The sequence below is a fragment of the Periplaneta americana genome, chromosome 16 (assembly GCF_040183065.1).
Source record: "Periplaneta americana isolate PAMFEO1 chromosome 16, P.americana_PAMFEO1_priV1, whole genome shotgun sequence".
Lineage (NCBI taxonomy): Eukaryota > Metazoa > Arthropoda > Insecta > Blattodea > Blattidae > Periplaneta > Periplaneta americana.
Window position 1 is genome coordinate 58,588,055 of NC_091132.1, and position 20,860 is coordinate 58,608,914.

At 34.6% G+C, this 20,860-nt stretch overlaps 1 protein-coding gene across 2 annotated transcripts in view; it reads left to right on the plus strand.

Moving 5' to 3' along the window:
* Window positions 1–20,860, plus strand: part of LOC138716340 (long-chain-fatty-acid--CoA ligase 5) — a 245,667-nt gene that overhangs the window by 18,063 nt on the left and 206,744 nt on the right. Inside the window, exon 1 of one of the 2 annotated variants that reach the window (XM_069849313.1) lies at window positions 8,286–8,621. The exons of the other annotated variant lie outside the window; for it this stretch is intronic. Within the exon in view, the coding sequence (XP_069705414.1) occupies window positions 8,573–8,621 (49 nt within the window). The 5' untranslated portion in view covers window positions 8,286–8,572. Of the gene's footprint in view, window positions 1–8,285; window positions 8,622–20,860 lie in introns of those variants that run through there. 2 annotated transcript variants of the gene reach the window in all.

Here is a 20,860-nt window from a genome sequence, read left to right on the forward strand (position 1 = left end):
TATTATTATTATTATTATTATTATTACATATAGTTCTAGTAAACTTATATTAAATTAACTGTCGTCATTTTACTAGCTATCTCAAATTAATTATAATTGATTGAATTAAATTAGCTCATAAATTAAGTTACTCCTTTATCTTATAGGTTTATCTAAATTTAAATAAACATGTACTAGTCGTTAAAACTTAACTGAAGAATTTTGCTGGAGAATCTTTTAAGTGCAGTGTAAATATTCATAATTTAAATATGTATTGTATTGATTAAGGCTGGTTGAGTGGAAGAGAAGGCCTTATGGCCTTAACTCTGCCAGCGAACATGAAACATTCTGTTCTACATTAGTACTGAAGCAAGGAAAAGCAAGAGTTAATATTCTAAAAAAAATGTAAACCGCAATAATTATTATCAACAAGTATAATAAAATTAATGTCAGCATTTTTACATACCTAGTCAGTGAAATGTGTACCCCTTGATATAACCCCAAGCCCTTTTATGTCTTAATTTTAAAATTATCAGGTTAAGTCAATAAATTTGAAAATCGAATGAAAGTGATGTGATTCAGCGTAGTAAGGCTTGGCCATAGTTTGATGTATCAAATTACCTAGATCTATTGCACTGTTGGTGATAAGTAAGAAGAATTACGTATTACTTGTAACCAAATATCTCCACATTTAGATGCTTTCCCCTTCTCGTAGACGATTAGGTTCTTTAACGGAAAAAAAAACCTCTTGGAAAGAGACAGCAGCAGCAGGGAATCGATAAAGTCACATTACTACCGCACTGTTGATAACGGCCAACAGTATCGATTGATGTATTCATTTTGCAACCATTGAACTGGTAAGGACAAGGCTAGCTAACCTCACTTCCTCCATGTGGAGTCTACATTTATTTGTTTGACAAGTAATGTTATCGGTCGTATACAGGATATTAAAAAAGGCTTACAGACTTTGAAAATAGATAAGTAAAAAATTGCTAATGACAATATCTACGTCTAAAAATAAACAACGTACGGAGCTACAAGGCCTTCATTGACATTTCTGCAGCAAGTGTGCTGTGTAATGTCCAGTCATTCGTAATGTTCAGTCCCCGTCACAGAGAAGCAGGCGTTTGTTGAAGAAGTACAGGGTGTTCAGAAATCTGCTGACAGGTATTCACAATTTGATAATACATTTTTAAATTAATTGTACATCTTCTTGGTATAATATGTCTGTATTTCAGACACACGTTAAACATGTGTCCTTACGAAATTTGTAGATTTAGAGCCAAATGGGGTAGAAAATTGAATATTCATTGCTGTTTATTATTTTAAGACATTATTTCATCATAGAAGTGACTGGAGATTAATCGTTTATGCTGTTTGTGATTGTTACTCTGAACATGGTTGGGATTGTAAGAATTGCTTTGGAGTTGAAATACAATTTTGATATGAATATATAGGCAACTTTTCTTACATTTCTGTGTTTATACTCCCAACGATAGACGACATTAACCCTGCGTTACTCATGTTATAAATATTCTCACCATTGCTCAGGTGGGGTTTCACAAACCCCATTTTAAATAACTAATATATTTTTCCGCAAGTTTCAGAAATCAGATAAACGCAATTAAATATACTATTCTTAGTTCACGTAAACAATTTCTTAAGTGAACTCTTCTGGATGTGATTGAAAGGTATACAGATGCACAGAGTACACACTAGCTCCATCTCTTAGATTTTCGTTGAAATATACGCACCGGGGTTTACCACACCCCACCTGAGTAATGCAGGGTTAAGATACATGGATCATATGAGGAGACAAAGAGGAAGGCAGAACATAGGAAAGATTGGAGAAAGCTGGGTTTACAGTGAAAGACCTGCCCTTGCGCAGAACACTAAATGAATGAATGAAAAAGAAAACTGTGTTTAATTAGTATATGATATTTAGGACTGTGACATCGGTATATTTGTAATAGTCTGGGGTGAACACACGACGCCGGACAGAATGTAGTCGGCGTTTCAAGTACAGGCAGCGGAAGCGAATTTGACACGCGCCTAAGCAAGGATGTTCCATGTTTTGTATACGATTATGGCGTGTTATAAAATTAAGACAATACAATCATTGTATATAAGGGTTAATATCGGAAAGGTCTAAAATGCTGGTGAGGTTGAGAATAATTGTTGGAAATCATACTTAAATTGTCACAAAGTGGTAAAACATAAGTCTGAAAAGAGTTTTCTTTTTATATTTAGAGTTTGCATTACAGTTTTAGAATGCCGAAAACGTATATTGCGTACAATTTTGCTTTCCCTATATTTAACTGTTACATTAATTTATTTATCACACCTATTCCGTACCTTACTTTTCTTGCATGTTGTTTGCCTGGTTTCGGTTCCTGCTGCAATAAACAACATTTATTTTCAAAGTTTCAAATGAAAATGACCGCCGAGTGTCGGATAGTATAACCTTGTATGCGGAAAAACTGCGTTAAACATCGGCTGAAACCAAGGGCGCATATGTAAAATATTTCACGTCATCTTTTTCATTTTTACATCTAGTTTATAACAATCGCACTTGTCATTTGATAAAACTTTTGCAATTTTGCATAATGAATTGAAACCACCGTTTTTTGTATTACTGTGTTCATTTTCGCAGACACCTTTTTGCTTATATCGTATATACGAATAAAACAATAATAAATAATAAAAATAAAATAATATTAATAATACGTAAACAAAATAAAGTAATGTTTTTTCATATTCATGTCGGAGTTTATCTTCGGCGTTTCTTCTTGTAATTTCTCAACCTTACGTCGTCAGGTGGGCTTATAGCGAGACTCGAGACATGACAACGGACAAACATCGATACGCTGGGTGGCATTCGAACCCATCACCCTGCCCGTGCAATGTTAAAGATGCGAGCCTTAATAGTAGTTCACCCTAGCGCCTGATATATTACTATGGGTGACATTCATAGCTTCTTTAAACTGATTGTGTATAGCAGGTATGCTCATTCTCTGACTCCCGATTACGTTCTGTAATCACAACCTTCCAATGTAGAGCGTGCTGTTCCTCGTTCGAAGCTCGACGGATGGCTGCAGAAGGCAGTTCAAGTACTTAGTAAACGCACGAACAGGGCGGGACAATGACACAGTCAAAACCTTCTGTAAGCAAACGATCATTCCGTACAGTGTGAGAGGAAGACTATTTTTGTTGTACGTTCGGTGAAATCGTAAAGTGTTTACTATATTGTAAGGTACTGTCAGGAATACTACTGAGCAACATAAAACTTCATTATAGGCTCTGCTATCCAGAACATTCCGAAGTGACAGAGAAGCTGTTTTCTGTAATATAGCCTATTTTCATATAACAACTTTATTATTATTATTATTATTATTATATTATTATTATTATTATTATTACTATTATTATTACTATTATTATTATTGTTATTGTGGTGATTTTGTTCCAGCAGAAATAGATATTTTGATAAAATAATTTTTCAGGGGTGCAGCGTGCACTACAGCTTCAAGAATTGAAAGCACTTCATGAAAGGCCAAACATTGAAGAGAGTCGAACAATTCAGAGTCTATGTTTTGAAGCAAGTTAGCCTATGTAGTATGTTGGGAATTAGCTAAGACACTAAAACTCTTCACGGATGGTGAACTTGTAAAGAGATGTATGGTGCCTGAACAAAATATTGTTAATTATGTCTCTGTACTGCAGCAGCTGAAATGTGAATTCATAGAAAATAGATTTAGTGATTTTAGACGTATGGAGAGTGATATTGGTCTTTTTGTTAATCCTTTCATAGTAAATTTAGTACAATCCGTGAGAGTGCAGTTCCAGGACGAGTTAATTGATTTACTAAGTAACGTAGAATTCAGAACTGAATATGACTTGACAAGCAGAGAATTATTTAAAAAATGAACAAAACGAAATATCCCAAGATGAGCTGATTCGCTGCCACTATGTTAGCTACCTTCGCCTCGACATATGTGTGCGAACAATTATTTTCGAGAATGAAGGTTGCTAAATCCAAACATAAGTCCCGATTAACACATGAGCATCTTTAGCGCATTGCAGTAAATTCGTTGGAAATAGATTCCCGATTACTTGCAGAAAAGAATGCAGATGTTGAATAGACCGCAATGTAGACTATATGAAAATGATATTATCTATGATATTATTAGGCCTATATCATAACTATATTAAATATAATAAATAATGTAATAACTGAATATTGCAGTGTATACTCTGTCCTTTATCAAATTCAGTTTATTATCCGTATAATTTGTAAGAGTGTAAGAAGTTCTTACTAAGAACTATGTACGGGCGATGCTGCAATGTAGTTGCGGAGCCCAGTCCCTACACTGTGTGTGTTATGCAGTGCAGCATCGTCCGCGTAATCGGCGCTTTTACAATTTTGAGCATACCTGGTGTATAGCAACAAGATATTTCTGCTTTCAGCCTTACTGCATCTAAAAATATTACCCCTTAAATCTTATGCACTTGTCCATTTCACCATAAAATTGACATTTCACTGTAAACCGGAGACCAGGGATGTCAAAGTGCCTGTATTACGTGCTCATAATACAAGCAATACAAATCCAAGAAGGTTCACTTTTTAACAAGATAAAGTACAATCATATAGTTCTTAAGGAAATGTTGTGCGGATTCTTAAGAACACGCAGTGCAGGCGCTTTGACATCCCTGCCGTAGACCTTAAACTCTGAACTCAATACATTTCGGTGAATTTGTGTCGTGCCTACGATTTTCAGGTCTATTCAAGAATTCACCACGTAACATGGAAATCTCCGTTAACTGAACTATGGACTGTTCTTATTTTACTTACAAAATACACAGAACTTAACCAAAGGCCATCGTGGCAGTGACAAAATCATCCTTTGGAATCAATTCAACACTGGTTTTCGGCCGTGCTTGAAGTTTGAACTGAGGAGACACCCAAGATCTTTATCTGCAGGAACTTTAGACTTAAGACCATTCGTGCATGGTTGAGAAACTACATCCTGCAAGAGATGGTCCTGCTTTTACAGAACGCGTGGAATCCAGACGAGGAAGTATTTAAAAATACTCTGCACGTAACGAAGCAATGAGTATGTTACTGAGAAGACCTAGAAGGAGGAAAACTCCAAAACAAAGATGGGGAAAAAAGAGTCTTATTAGCTATTGTGACGGCCAACTGTCCAGAAGAATGTGATTCAATTAGAAATCCCCTTTACTTCATTATTATTATTATTATTATTATTATTATTATTATTATTATTATTATTAATTTATTAATTTATTTATTCTGGAGATGTTAAGGCCATCAGGCCAGAAACAAAAGAAGCTGATACAGACTAATATTTAAAGAACACTAATAAAAAAATTGAGTAATATAATGCAAACATACTAAATAATAATTACAAAATAATATAACGCTGGAAGTTACTCTCAATGATTATGCAAGCGGTAAGTGAACCAATATTACAAATTACAAGAATAACAAATTCAAATGTAAATTATAACTATACAACACTGAGGGAAATTACATATATACATACATACACACAAAGGATAATTAAACATGAATACTGGTCACGTGTTTAAACAATTTACTTTTAAATTGCAATATCGTTCGACAGTTCCTGAGGGAGCTGGGTAGGGAGTTCCAGAAACGAATTGCTGATACTGTGAAAGAGGAAGAATAGTGAGCTGTTTTATGGCACGGCATAGATAATACAGGGTCATTTTTAGAACGAGTACCCAGACTGTGATAAGAGGACAAGAAATTAAAACGCACCGAGAGATAGTTAGGTGAAGAAGTACTGATGATGCGATATAGGAAAATTAGTGAATGGATATTTCTTCGGTCCTGTAATCTTACCCATTGGAGCGTTTCAAGGGAAGGTGTAATGTGGTCGTATTTGCGGATGCTGCAAATGAAACGTATGCAGGAATTATGAACGCGCTGCAATCTTTGGGCTAAGTTAGAATTTAAATCTGTTACTAGAATGTCGCAATAGTCAAAATCATACATACATACATACATACATACATACATACATACATACATACATACATACATACATACATACATACATACATACATACATACATACATCATACCCCTTATTACATTGAAAAATGTGAAAACATGGCCATCAATTATTGCAAGAGAAATTAATGCCTTCTGTAGAGTTCGTCGTAGTCAAGGATTCTACATTGCAAGTAGAATGGCATGTAACAAGGTTTTGTGCTATTTGAAGTTCGCAACACTGTCAACAGGTCTCGTGTAGGCAATAAATTTAATTAGAAGGAATTGCAGCTATGAACTTAATACGTCAAGAACAATGTCTATAAACTATCACTATACTATCTGAGAAATATTTAACCAGCAAAATTGTGGTCAATCGATGTCAATTAACTCGAGTGTTAAGTGTTGAGTTAGAAAACAACATACCAGGCATTGATTCAGTACATTCAGTTTCACTGATGACGTACACACTGCCGTCAGTTCCCAGTGGTTTGAAGAATGGTTTGTTATTTTTGTTTCTAAAATAGTGTATTCTTTATATTAAAATTAATTTTCGTCCTTTTCCAGTACATCGCCCTGTTTTGTCTTGTAGAAAGATGGCACCGCACTGATTCCACACCACAGGAGTCCCAATATGTATTCGTGTACAGTCAAGTTGAAAAAGAAACAGTCAGTGTTATGAAAATGATACAATTTTTATTAAACCTTAAAACTCTTCTTCACGCTTTATCATGTTACCAGTAATACTCTTGTTCTTAGTTTAAATTCTTAAACTATTGTTGAAATATTGATGTCTGTACCTATGAATAAAATCATTTGCTCTTTTCTTAAATATGAAAATAAAACTTCTTATTTTCTGCATTGCGCAAAAGTATTTTTGTATCTGACTTCAATTACAAAATTGTGCCATTTAAGTAGGCTACGTAGTTCGTAATGTGGAAATTGATATAAAATGGCTATCCGTATATTGTGATCCCTTCTAAAATTATTTTTGTGTATAATAAAATCGATATTCAAATTTGATAACAACATTAAAAGGCATTAATAATAATTATGAGTTTCAAATAATCACATTATTTACATATCGTCTTGTTAGCTGGCTTACGACGATAGCTGACCTGAGTTCAAACCTCGACATTGACTGAGTTGTATTTCTGATGGACAAAGCAAGGTTGTGGAGATTTTTCCCGGAGTTTTTCCCGTTTCTCCGTCGTACACTCCACAATTACTCTTTCATCATCACCATTTTTCATCTCGAAAAATAGGACACCACTTGTGTTTGCGTGTCGCCGAATTGGTCGTGTGCGCTATGGAGAATGTTCTTCGCGGTTTATCCAACATCCAACGTTTGTTAGCTGGCAATGTTTGTGGATTCTAGATGACCCCTATATCTGTAAGAAGCACCAGTGTCTCCCAGTTGCGCTTCCTGTTTCGCCCGCTGTTTCTGCTTTACTACCGTCGCCATCTTCAGCACTGTGTATTTCACTATCGTCCATACCAACACCAACATTCATAAGACTTTCAAATTCGTTTTCTGTTATTTGCTATTTTCTGTACATATGCATTAGCTTTTCTCTAATACATTTTCGGGAACTTGCTGTGGTGCTGATTTAATTCCTTGTTTTGGTAAGAAGCATTGTATAAAACAATATAAAACAACCAGTCAACCTTTTGGCAGTCCAGGTATTAACTGATCTCCGTCAACGATATTGTTAAATGACTGATTAAGAAAGGAACTAGAATTTTACGTGCTTCCATTTCTTTCAATTGCTGTGACTTGTTATGGTACAATAAGAAAACATAATATTATATGCGGTTGCAAACAATTGCAGTGTATAAGATTCTTGTGAAAAGTTGACGACTAGATTTATATAATTTTATTTAAAATAGTGTGCAATGGTTAATGAGAAAATAGCATAATTTACAATAACACCGCATGTTTTTGTCTTGGAGCGATGTAGACGATTTTGTTACACCTCTAGCGGTAGAAGTGGAATTTAAACAAAAAAAAAAAATCATTTACGTACATGTTAAAACTAAATTCGAAATATCAGCTGTTCAGAGGATAATATAATACACTCAACAAAGACGGTAGTACGTATTTACAAGTATTACGTAATGATGAATATTAAATTGCTTAGGTATGCGTTAACGCAGGATCCTTATAACACTTGATTCGTCGAACTCTTCTGGGTTCTCGTCCGCTGCTATAAGCAATGTGGGCTATTTATAGAAACCACGAGGTCAGTACGAACGTCGTGCAGTCAAGATGGTGTCGATGTTTTTATTAATCACAGTTCTGCAACTGGTTGTGTCAACTGTAAAGGAAATCGAGGTATCCTTGAAGTAACAAGACAGTTTTCGGCCATCATATCATTCCTATATTATGCGTAAAATTTCTACGTGCTATTGATTGTTCACGAGAGTTCACAAGAGTTCACTAGTTTCGTTATAAATCATAAACGCGCGTGTTTTCACCGGTGGATACTGGAATAATATATCTTTAATCTGATATTTTCATTCTCCAGTTTATAATATTTGGCAGTGTCATTCAAGATGTGGATCTTTCGCATACCGAATTTTGTGCTCCAGCTGTGCGGACGACGTGAGTACTACAGTGATAATTATTTTCTAGTGCTGGCATCTATAAATGCCGAGAGTGTAACACAAGTCTGTAATAGTTCAGAATTCCTCCGTGTGAGGTTGTAAAGATACAGAATGTTATAGAGGTTAGGAGTACAAAAACCAGCAAGTATTTTGTATTAGTTCACGAATCCACCGTTTAAGAATGTTGGGGTCTGTAATAACATTAGAACTTGGGTGTCCAAACGTCTATAGAACAAGATTGCATGTCAAACACGCTCTGCTAAGATCAATAACTTTCGATATAAAATAGGAAAAACGATCTTAAAGAATATCCGCAGCGGGTTGCTTACGCCAGGGATTAGCTCGTACGAGTTACAATTGGACATCTATGCATTAGAATGTAGACTTTTGAAACTGTAAATCAAGATCGGACTGTACATAACAAATCTGAAGCATTACAATTCTTTATTATTTATATAATAAAACTAAAAACATTTTAAAAAATTTAATTATGTGTAATTGCTTTGCTTGATCTCTATTTTATTCCAAAGTCTCACATTCTCTCTCCCGCCATTATCTTTCTTTTGTTTTAAACGTGATACAATTCAAATTCTTTTCTCTCTATATTTTCTTAATAAGAACCGGAACTTTGTGAACACGAATATATATATATATATATATATATATATATATATATATATCAGTGACGAAGCTAAGGTGTAATTACTGGGTAGAATGGAAATATCTCCTTGCCTTATATTTTTATACAGCAGGTTCAGGCGTCGATTCTTCTTGCTTGCAAAAGTATCATTATTCGTTTCTTGAAACTCTGATCAATTGCAAGTTGTTAACCAGTTTCTTTGCAATGGCGATTGTACTGAGAGAACTTAATCTTTCATTCTCTATTGAATTACGAAGATATTTTTCTACCTTTTTCAATGTGCTCATACTCCTTTCGGAGGAAGCTGTAGTAAGTAACGGCGAATGCCAAGACCAACTAGATAAGTCGTGTTACCTTTTATAGATGCTTTGAAGACCATTGTTAATTATGAATTTCACGAGGTCTGCAGGGAGTAATTGCTTTTCTTCATCTACATAAATATTCTTTAATACATTTTCTGATCGTTCTTTGTTAAAAAATGGATGTGGACAGAATGCTATTTAATATCCTAACAGGAAAATGTAGTTTATATATTCCACAAAGCTACTTTAATCTAGCAGTTGCACACATTTGATCTTTTTAACATCTCCAAAACGCGTTTCCATTTGAACAGTCATTTGCACTTGACGTACCATAACTTTAAATCCGGAAGAACACTGCAATAATGATCACTTATAAACTGTTCTTGTCTGGAAAGAAGCTCCAGTAATAATAATTATTATTGAAGATAATTCCCTTTGTTGTCGGAATTTTCATCTTCAAGCTCATGCTTACCTAAGAAGCAAACAACTTCTACAAGTCTTTCAGTTAGGCTACAAATATATTTTGTTTCACGATTTCATTATATTTGTTGGCTTGAAGCTTGGCTTCTTCAGAAATTGCATGCTCATTTCTTTCACGACTAACAAGAGAAAACTCTCTTCATTCTGAAGACGTCTTCTTTAACTCTAATGTTTCTCGACTTTTCTAAAATTTTTTGTGACACAGACCCCATAAGAACATGATGACCACTCATTTTCAAACAGAGTAACTACAGGTATAACAATATAACTTATTTGTCTCAGAGCACGCTGTTATCCAAGAATATTTCTCATACTATGGGAATAAATTGAAATTTTCTATTTTATTTTCCTCCATCCGCTATTTTAATGTGCAAATGTATTGTCGATCTCGTATCTTTCTCCATCAAATTAGAAAAATATAGCAATAATTCTAAAATGTTTTGGCAATCTGTGCGAGAAGCGGCAAATATTGAAGTATATAAAAAAGAACAATTTAATGAGATTGTTTCTCGAAATGGTTTAATCTTAAGTGATAAAATATACATTGCAACAGAATTTAATTCGTATTTTACAAACATTGGCTTGGATATTGTATCGTCTATAAAAAATAACAATTTCCTTAGCAATGTAACTTCAGTAAATGCTTGTTTGTATCTTTACCCCGTAACAGATGACGAAATAATCAATATAGCCAAAACTTTAAAAAATAATGTATCACCTGATCCTGATAACATAAGTGCTAAAATACTTAAGAAGGTTATAAATTATATTGCCAAACCTCTAACTCATATTTTTAATTTATGTTTTCTAAATGGCAAATTCCTAAATAAATTTAAAAATGCAATTGTGAAACCTATTTTTAAAACAGGAGACAAAAGAAACATGGATATTATAGACCAATATCATTACTTTCATGTATTTCAAAATTACTAGAAAAATGTATTAAAGTTCGATTAATGAATTATCTTGATAAACATAATATATTAAGTGATAATCAATTTGGTTTTCGAAAAAAATTCAGTACAGATAATGCAATATATCAAGTTACTAAAAAAATTGTTAGAGAATTTGATCAAGGTAACAAATGTATTGGTATTTTCCTGGACATAAGAAAAGCATTTGATACAGTGAAACATGATATCTTAATTGAAAAATTAGACTTATTAGGAATCAAAGGTAATGCTTTAAACTTAATAAAATTGTATCATAACGACAGAATTCAAATAACGAAAATTGACAATTATTCAAGTGAACCTTTAATTATTAATATAGGTGTTCCTCAAGGCACAGTTCTAGGCCCTATTCTATTTTTAATATATATCAATGACTTACTAAAAATTGACTTACAACAACACAATGGTGTTCACTATTCTTATGCAGATGACACAGTTTTACTTTTTGGTGGAAAAACCTGGTATGACGCATATAATAATTCAAATAATGGACTTAAATTAATAAAAAAATGGTTAGACATAAATTATCTTTCTATCAACGAAAATAAAACCATAATTATTCCAATCTCATTATCTGAAAAATGTAACAAACCTCCTACATCTATATTAAGTATTAAATTACATAATTCTGATTGTTGTCTTATACAGTGTAAATGTCCGATTATTAAAGAGTCCTCTGAAGTTAAGTATTTAGGCATAATTTTCGATAATCATTTAAAATGGAAGCAACACATTAATTACCTTTGTAATAAATTACGTAAAATAGTATATTATTTTGTTTTATTGAGGAATTACTTGTCAATAAGTTTATTACGTAAAATATATTTAACTTTATTTCAATCGGTAATTATGTATGGAATTATAGGATGGGGTAGCTCATTTAAATCCAATTTTAATCCACTTTATTTATTACAAAAGAAAATAATTAAAATATGTCTTCATAAACCTATTGATTTTCCATCTCAGAATCGAAATTATTTTGAATTGTATTCTCATAGTTATGAAACAAAAGGTATGAATTCTTTAAGATTGTTTGAACCAAAATGCAACACTGTTACAGTATTTAATCATAGTAGTAATTTAGGCTCAAGAATATATAACAAATTTATATTTAAATATCCTAATCTTGTCAGTTCGAATAGTTCTAGTATTAAATTTAAAAAGTTATGTATGGATTTTATAAAAATTGAAAAATTGTAAATTTAAATTCATACACGTATACTATAATTGCAAATTCTATTGTATAATTATTAATTATAATTGTATTGTATAATTATTAATTTCAATTCAGGAATCCGCCCCTGAGCACGAGTTCTACTCTTTCAGGGGCGAGCTAAAGTTTCTCTGTATATTTTATATTTTATGTTACGATTATTAGCAAAATAATAAATAAATAAATAAATAAACAATTTGTTTCATACGTCCAATTTGAAAACGATTTCTCTTAATTCAAGAAATAATGACTTCAATATTCTCTCAGTATGAGCAATTTTATACAAAATTAGTATGTAACACACACACGCATGCACTTTTGTTTACACTAACGCTCAACAATGCAGCGCAGTCACAGAAGACCTATATAGCGCGGCGTATTATATACGTATTGAGGCTAGCCATCTTGCAAATATGTATGTATGTATGTATGTATGTATGTATGTGTATATATTTATTCACACTGCAATGGGTATATACCCGGTGGCAGTGGTAACTAATTACACTCAATAATGACAATAATAAACCTGTTAATTAAAAATACACTTAATAATACCAATAATTAATACAAATAATTAATACTAACAATAATTTATAATAATAATAATAATAATAATAATAATAATAATAATAATAATAGGGAATATCCTAAATTAAATGAAGCACTATCACTTAAAATAACATTTAAAATAAATCTAATTTGTATCTTAAATCTAAGTTCGAACTAAAACCTACGAGTATGGTATGTTCATATCTGCACAAGTACCTTTCCACATTGCACTCATTTCGCTGTCAACTCACTCACTGCACTGGAACTACGACACATTTCACTGATTCTATCCTGATTTCACTAACACTTCAAAAACATTTCACTGTTCAAATACTTTGCACTGCCACTATAAACTATAAAGCTTCCCTGACAGGAACACGTTTCACTGACACAACACACTTCACTGACACAACATACTTCACTGACACAGCATAATTCTTCACTGATACAACACTTCAATAACAAAATATCATTTACATCCTTTACATACTGTGTATAATTATCGTCTATTAGTAAAGACCTTAAGCCTATTTTAAAAACGTTTTTGATTGTTGGTAAAGCCTTTAGTAAGTCTTCAGGTAAAGCATTCCAGTCCCTGAGAGTACGATTGAGAAAAGAAAACTTTCCAGTGTCCGTCCTCTGTCTTCTTTCCCTCATTTTATATGAGTGGTCGTTCCTTGAAGAATAATTTGGCGGTTGCAACCTATTGCTCCCTAACAATTATGTTTATTATTTGTTTATTTACCCTAAGTTAGTTAGTAAAATGTTTGTGTAGTAAACTTTAGTACACATACTCTGAAAGATTGGCATATTTGATGGTTGCGTATACTAAACCTACTCAGTGATAAGCAGGGAAAGGAAGTTCATGCCCTAAAACGTGAAGAATATGTATGCATTTATGTCGTGAAAATAGATAAATATGCTACAAAATATGCATTATCAATCTGAGATTATTTTAACAGAATAATAAGGTATAGGTAACTTACGTTTAGTCTATGGATTTTGAAGTGCTTGCCTCATTGCTGATATTCCATTACAGTTCACAACTAAGCAGTGACGTATATTTTCTGTTGTCATTCTTCGCCTGTTGTCTCTCAGCATAGCTTTGTAGCGCGAAAAACTTCGTTCTACGTCACAAGAAGTAAGAGGGGATTGCACAAAAGCTGTGAGCTGTCCTATAGAAACTTTTGTTGGTTTTTGGGGTGTTTTTCCTTCAAGAATATCTTGAATTTATTGAAGTTGATAATAGCCAGGGTTTTTGGAAAGAATATTTGCTGTTTTCTCGTTCACTTTTTCTCCTACATTTCCTGGCACTGATGTTAAACTGTATATTGTTCTAACGAAATCTGCTGAAGACTGCAGTAAAGGAATACCAATTGCTAACTTGAGAGGCTCCCTATGAGGGCGTCATCGTTACGTTCAAAATTCATTAACATAAATTAGTCGTGTTTACGAGGTTACATACTTTTAAAAATGAGATAAAGAGAAATAAACATAATATGCAGTTTCCCTGCATAAATGTTAAAATATGATACTTTTATAAATAAAGGCAAAATATGCACTTTTATGCATGATAAAAGTAATAGGCCTATCATTGTATTAAGAAATTTGTGATTCATGTAGATAATCTTTCAGCATATTCACACTATGATAGAGAACAAATATGCAAATGCTTGACCTTCCTTTCCCTAGCGATAACTGATAAGTGTCCCGTCCCGTATTTTTTTCCAATACGTCTGGGAACCCTAGCCCTGCCGGATAACAGACATGAAAGCTAGTGCGCAGAGGAGAAGGTTTTTAATTATTTTCAAACAAATTACACGTGAATCCTCTCTGTTGATGGCCATAGTCATTACATCTAAATCAAAACTCTAATGCAGTTTTTTTACAAAGAAACTCCGTCGTACAACATGAAGTAAACGTTTAGGATCTTAGCAGACTTCAGGAAAATTGGAGATTATGGGCTCTTCTCTCGCTTATAGTTAATTCTCTTTCTGTTTACATTTTAATACTTGTATGGTTAACCATTTTTATCTCCTTCGCAGAAATTGTTAAACTAACCTTTTTTTTTTTTCGCTTTTTAGTTTCTTTACATTAAATTTATTTATTGAATACAAAAACTTTCCGTTTCATGATACTGCACAAAAGGCTATATACTTTTTAATTCGCTGAAATTTTGTTACAGCTAATTCAGTGGCGGCTGATTGACTGAGGCAAGTGAGGCCGGGCCTCAGTCACTTGGCTTAACTGAAGTCAAATTTTGTGTTTTTATAAATGTATTAGTTATTTGAATGAAGCATATATCGCTGTAGAAGCATTTGAAAACTTTGTGATGTATATAGACCTGTTTTGCAGTAAAATTTGCTCCTGAGGCCAGGATTGCTCGTGCCGGGTCTGGCTTGTGATGTATATAGACCTGTTTTGTAGTAAAATTTGTTCCTGAGGCCAGAATCGCTCGTGCCGGGTCTGGCTTCTGAATTTCCTGTATTTTCGCGGGCTTTGTGCTTGCACTTAAAACGTTGTAGCTGAGGCACAATTCGTCTGGCCTCGTGGCCTGGTCAGGTTTCACTCCTCCCATCCATGGGCCGGTCTCAAGGGTAGAGTGGGGTGGGAATAGCAATGGTGACTTGTCTTCCTAAATAGGTCATAAATAACACAAATTCCAGCTCTTTGGCAGGCAGAGACCCACACTATTCCCTCCTTTTTGTCTTAGTTTATGACTTAAGGTACGCTGCTAGGGTGTTATACTATTGTATTTCGTAGTACAGTAGTGAATCTGGGCCAATGTTGTTATGTATTTCGAGAAAATATAAACAGAGACAAATACGAGAAATGATGCTGGTGTAGTTGATTCATTGTTAATGTCCTTTTTCGAGAAGAAATAATATTTAAAGAAAGGAAGTTTTAAATAAAGAGAGAGTCTACCGAGATACCTACGACATCGCTGACAATTTTTCTGACGGATAATCTTAAAACGCGAGTTTCTATTGCATCCTGGTATGGGCAACATAGTAATAATAATAATAATAATAATAATAAACAATAATAATAAAGTAATAATATTAATAATATAATAATAATAATTAATATCATAAATAAACATTTCCTATCGGAGGCACTTAAACTAGTTGCATCTGGCCTCACCGAGGATTTCGATCACCGGCCGCTACTGGCTAATATTTAGATATAAATAAAACCCTATTTCAGTCACAAAATAATAGTTTAGTTACTACGAGGAAAACGACGAACATAAAACTCATTTATGATCGCCAGTCTGTTCATCAGTCATCAATCTCTTTTCGAGGTTCAGGAGAAAACCCTGCGAAATGATCTCAAGTTAGAGTAATTAGTCGCTTGAATTCTTCAGTATTACAAGGTCGTCGAAGAAACTTCTTTTTTTTTTAGATGAACTCTTAACCTGAAATCAGCAGAGTTTAAAGCCTACGTCTGGTGACCGTGAAGCCCAGATGTCAGGAAAATGCTGTCTTGTGACGCTATTCACGGAAGTATTTTTAGTACTTCTTTTACATGTTGAGGTGGGCGCTGTCTTGCATAATAATGTTTTAAATGTCATGATTCTCTAATTCCGGCATCACGTAATCTTGCAACATTCTAAAGTAACGTTGCCCATTAATTATTACTGTAACTCGTTGCCCATCCTTGATTTCTTTAAAGAAATACGGTCATGTGATAAAATTTGATGCGAAGTGAAACCGCACAACTTAGTAACTTTCACATCATGTAGTCATTGGTGAACGAGAGCATTTGGATTGTATGTTGACCAAATCATGCATTTTTGGGTATTGACAGCCCAATTTAAGTCGAAATGAGTCTTATCATTTCATAAACTTTATCTCTTTCTATTGGATTTCTAATAGTGTTTGTAAGAGTGACGTTAACACGAATGAAAGCATTTAATTTTTAAGGACACAGTTGTAGCTGTCTGAAATTCACTCTACAGTGGAGTAGTTTATTTGTAGTTGTTTTACACATCCGGAATTTTCATTAATTTACTGGATTTATTGTACCTAACATAATTGCAGAATTTACTAGTATGCTATGAATTTTGGTCTGCCGGAACGTTCAAGTTTTCCAGTAAGCTTCTGGAAAGAAGACATTTTAAAATGTTCACTCCCCAAACCATTTTAGAGTTCTGAACATGTGCGTCTTGTCATTCGCTTCTGATAACGTTATGCACTTCCTAAGGCTCGATAAATACTTAATATAATCGCCCGCCATTTTTATTCTTTCGTTGGCGTTCGTAGAAAGCATACGAGGACGTTATTTGCCGCTCAGTCATTTGCTCAATTACAGTGCGTTTGATATATTATCATAGGAGCTATGACATGAAAATGTTTAACGGTGCGGCAAATAGATTCCTCGTCTGGTAGCTCGGCAACGAAAGAACAAAAATGGCGAACGATACTACCTATCTAGACTTTTTAGAGCCTTCACTTCCAAGGCGTAAGCAAAGAGAAGGAGTCACGCCGGAAATAACGACACGACTGTACTACTGTCACAGTCTAGTATATACAGTCACGAAGCTTGAGTTAATGAGGGTACAAGGAACAATAGACTGTGCAGGTACTATTTCTCATTGTCTGTAGTGAGGTGATAGTAGCGATCCTAGTGGTTAGCAATTATCTATGGATGCATATTTACTACGTATTGAGCTTCGTGACTATATACTAGACTGTGCTACTGCTGCTCTTGCTGCTGCTGCTGCTGCTGCTGCTACGTACTACTACTACTAGCCTCCTACTAATACTATTACTACTACTAATACTGCTGCTGTTGCTTTCAGATTGCATGTCATTAATTTAATCAATCTTCATTAACTCTAATGTTCAAGGGAGTCCTGACACATGTATGTCTAATGTGAGAAAGGAAAAGCAGTTCAAGGTTAACCCCGAATGGGTAGGCAAATCCTCGATACACACAATTTTAATGTTGAAAATTCTTCCAAATTAGTGTACAGATTTTTAGGCAGAGTTATAGTACCGTTCTAAATGGAGAAGAAATCAATGTTGAATCGTTAAAGACATGTTCCATCGTTGATGACAAAATGTAGGAAATCATGACGTTTCGAGGGGTGGCTCTACTTTCGTCTTCAAGGGGTGTGTGTATGTGAAGGGTTCCCTGCTCATTGTGATCATAGTGTTTTTAGGGACTCTACATGCGTGTCGACGTCCTAAAATCCTCTTATCCATATACAGTTGCTGGAGAAGGTATCGCACGCGAATTCCTAACTCATAAGGCTTCGTTCTCGTCACCTGGTTACATGGTTGGGGTTTTCTCGAAGGCAAATCTACGGCGAATCCTCGGCCTCATCTCGCTATCACCAATTCCATCGAAGCTAAATAACCGAGCAGTTAATATAGGGTCGTTAAATAACAAACTTAAAAAGAAGCCTGGAGAACACTTTTAATACATTTTTATTTTTTTTACGGACGGACATGCAGATGGCATGCTGGGTTGCTCAATACTTGTATTTCAGTGAAAATCTTGATATCGGTTTTTTGTAACATGATAATACTTTTATTACCATTAAGTACGAGAAAAATTCGTGCCGGCACCGGGAATCGAACCCAGGACCTCTCAGCTGTGCGCGCTGAGTGCTCTTAACCAACTGAGCCATGCCGGGACACGATCCACGACGCCGGCCGAACTCCTCTCGTAGTATTATGTTACGGCCTTACTACCTGCACTTAAGACGATCCACGTCATATATATATATATATATATATATATATATATATATATATATATACAGGAGCGCATATTAAATGACTTTATGGCCATATTCAACAACAGTTTCTGAAAACTGTTAACATTATATATGTATCGAATATGAATGAGGTCTCGCCCACCTCATTGCATATTACATGACTAGTGTGAACTAGTCGGTTTGTTTTATTACCTTTAAGTACGAGTCCCGGCATGGCTCAGTTGGTTAAGAGCACTCAGCGCGCACAGCTGAGAGGTCCTGGGTTCGATTCCCGGTGCCGGCACGAATTTTTCTCGTACTTAATGGTAATAAAACAAACCGACTAGTTCACACTAGTCATGTAGTATGCAATGAGGTGGGCGAGACCTCATTCATATTCGATACATATGATAATACTTCTTTTATACTTTATTTAATAATTTCGGCATTGAAAAAGATACAGAAAATGAAATTTTGTTGCATATGGCCTTTTCGAAATTTCATTTCAGTTTGGATTAATGCCGTCAAATCTTCTTAATATTTATCTAATTTGGTGTACAGAGTGGTAAGAGGATTGACTTCATCAAGTCAATCATTGTATCAGTGCAACTGTGCGATAATAATACTATTTATTTAGTGTCATATTATCCTTTCCATTATACAGTGCGTCCCACTTAACGTTCGTAGTGTTTCTGTTGGCCGATCAGCAGCAGGCTCCCCACGATACTGCCGCTGCTTGTATCCGCGATCTCTCTGCGCTTCGTCGGATTAAAATTGACTATATTGTATTAGGCCCAACAATATTCGATGTATTACTCGACCGAAGCGAGTGGAGCCGCGGGCGTAATGTGAACTATCGCGATGCGGTATTACGAACGCAGGAGCAGTAGTGACACGGCTCCGAGCTGCAGGATTCCACTGGCCTTGGTCGAGTAATACCTACTTACCCTGATAATAGCTGCTGAAAATGTTGCGCATCTTATGTGATACACAAGTCTTTTTTTTTTTTTTTTTTTTTTTTAAGAAACTATCATTCTACGACTGCGTTCCAGTCTTTCTTCGGTAAACATAGGAGGTTGTCATCGACTTTTTCGTTCATTCACAGTACCTCTTTCATTGAACAAATTGATAAATGTAGTCCTGTTTTTCTACACGGAACTGGGCGGGCAGGAAATTTACTTCTAAAGTGTTCCCTTGTTCTGCCACAAGATTTATTCTGTATGTAGGTGTATGTTTTCGTAAAGTGTGTATAGATTCACGCACTGAATATGTAACCATTGAAAATCGCAACACAACATAAGAGTAACCTGTATTTATTCTTCAGCTGACTGACTGCGTAGTATTGTTTTTATTAATAACTGGGCGGCCGGAAAATTTACGTCTAAAGTTTCCCATTGTTCTACCACATAATATTTTACACGATTTCCTACGCAACGTAATAAATTATTTCCATGCAAGTATATTAATAAGTTACATAAGTGTTTGTCCCGCGCCGTGGCGTCGTGATCTAATGCATCCTGCCTAGGACTCGCGTTATGGAATGCGCGCTGGTTCGAGTCTTCATGGGGAAGAAATTTTCTCATGAAATTTCGGCCAGATGTAGGCCTATGGGGCCGGTGCCCACTCAGCATCGTAATGCACTTGGGAAGCTACGATAGGTAGTGAAATCCGGTTGCGAAAGCCAGCTATAACGGCTGGGGGATCGTCATTGATTCTGGTTGGATGATCGTCCACCTCTGCTTCGGCATGTGAACGTGAGGCCATGTTATTTCTCGTTTGGTTTCAATTGGAGCATTTGTCTTCATTTTTTTCCAGTCGGAACATTTCTTTTCTTAGTTCCATTCATATTAAAACCTCGTCATATTATAAGAAGTATTGCCGCTAATTTATAGTCACAAATTTATTTCTGAATTAAGATATCAAAGATCATTTTATGTAAATTATTTTCACCACGATAAATTATCTACTTGTTTTACAATATGCACATTTGCTTCACTTTTCGCTGACAAAAATGAGAGAGACGTTTGCCTTAGCGACGCTTTCTCAGGATGAACACGTGTAAGTTATCCACTACGAGGTGTAAACACTATACGATGCCGGTCTTCAGTTAAGAAGGACATTTTGTTGTACATTTTCAGTTAAAAATATAATTTTCCTTAAGTTTTTTCATATTCCTGTACTTTCGACGGTCATATTTTTGCAGTATTAATGTTGCTAATCTCGAACAATTTGTATGGTTATTCATATATTCATCGTACTCAAGTATTTAAATACTTGAATATGTACGTAAGGCACACAAATGTGCTGTGTTATCAATATAGTTCCAATAGGCTGAACAATTTGTATAACATTTTATCACGAAAATGGTATTTTTTTTTAATGTGTGGGTTCCT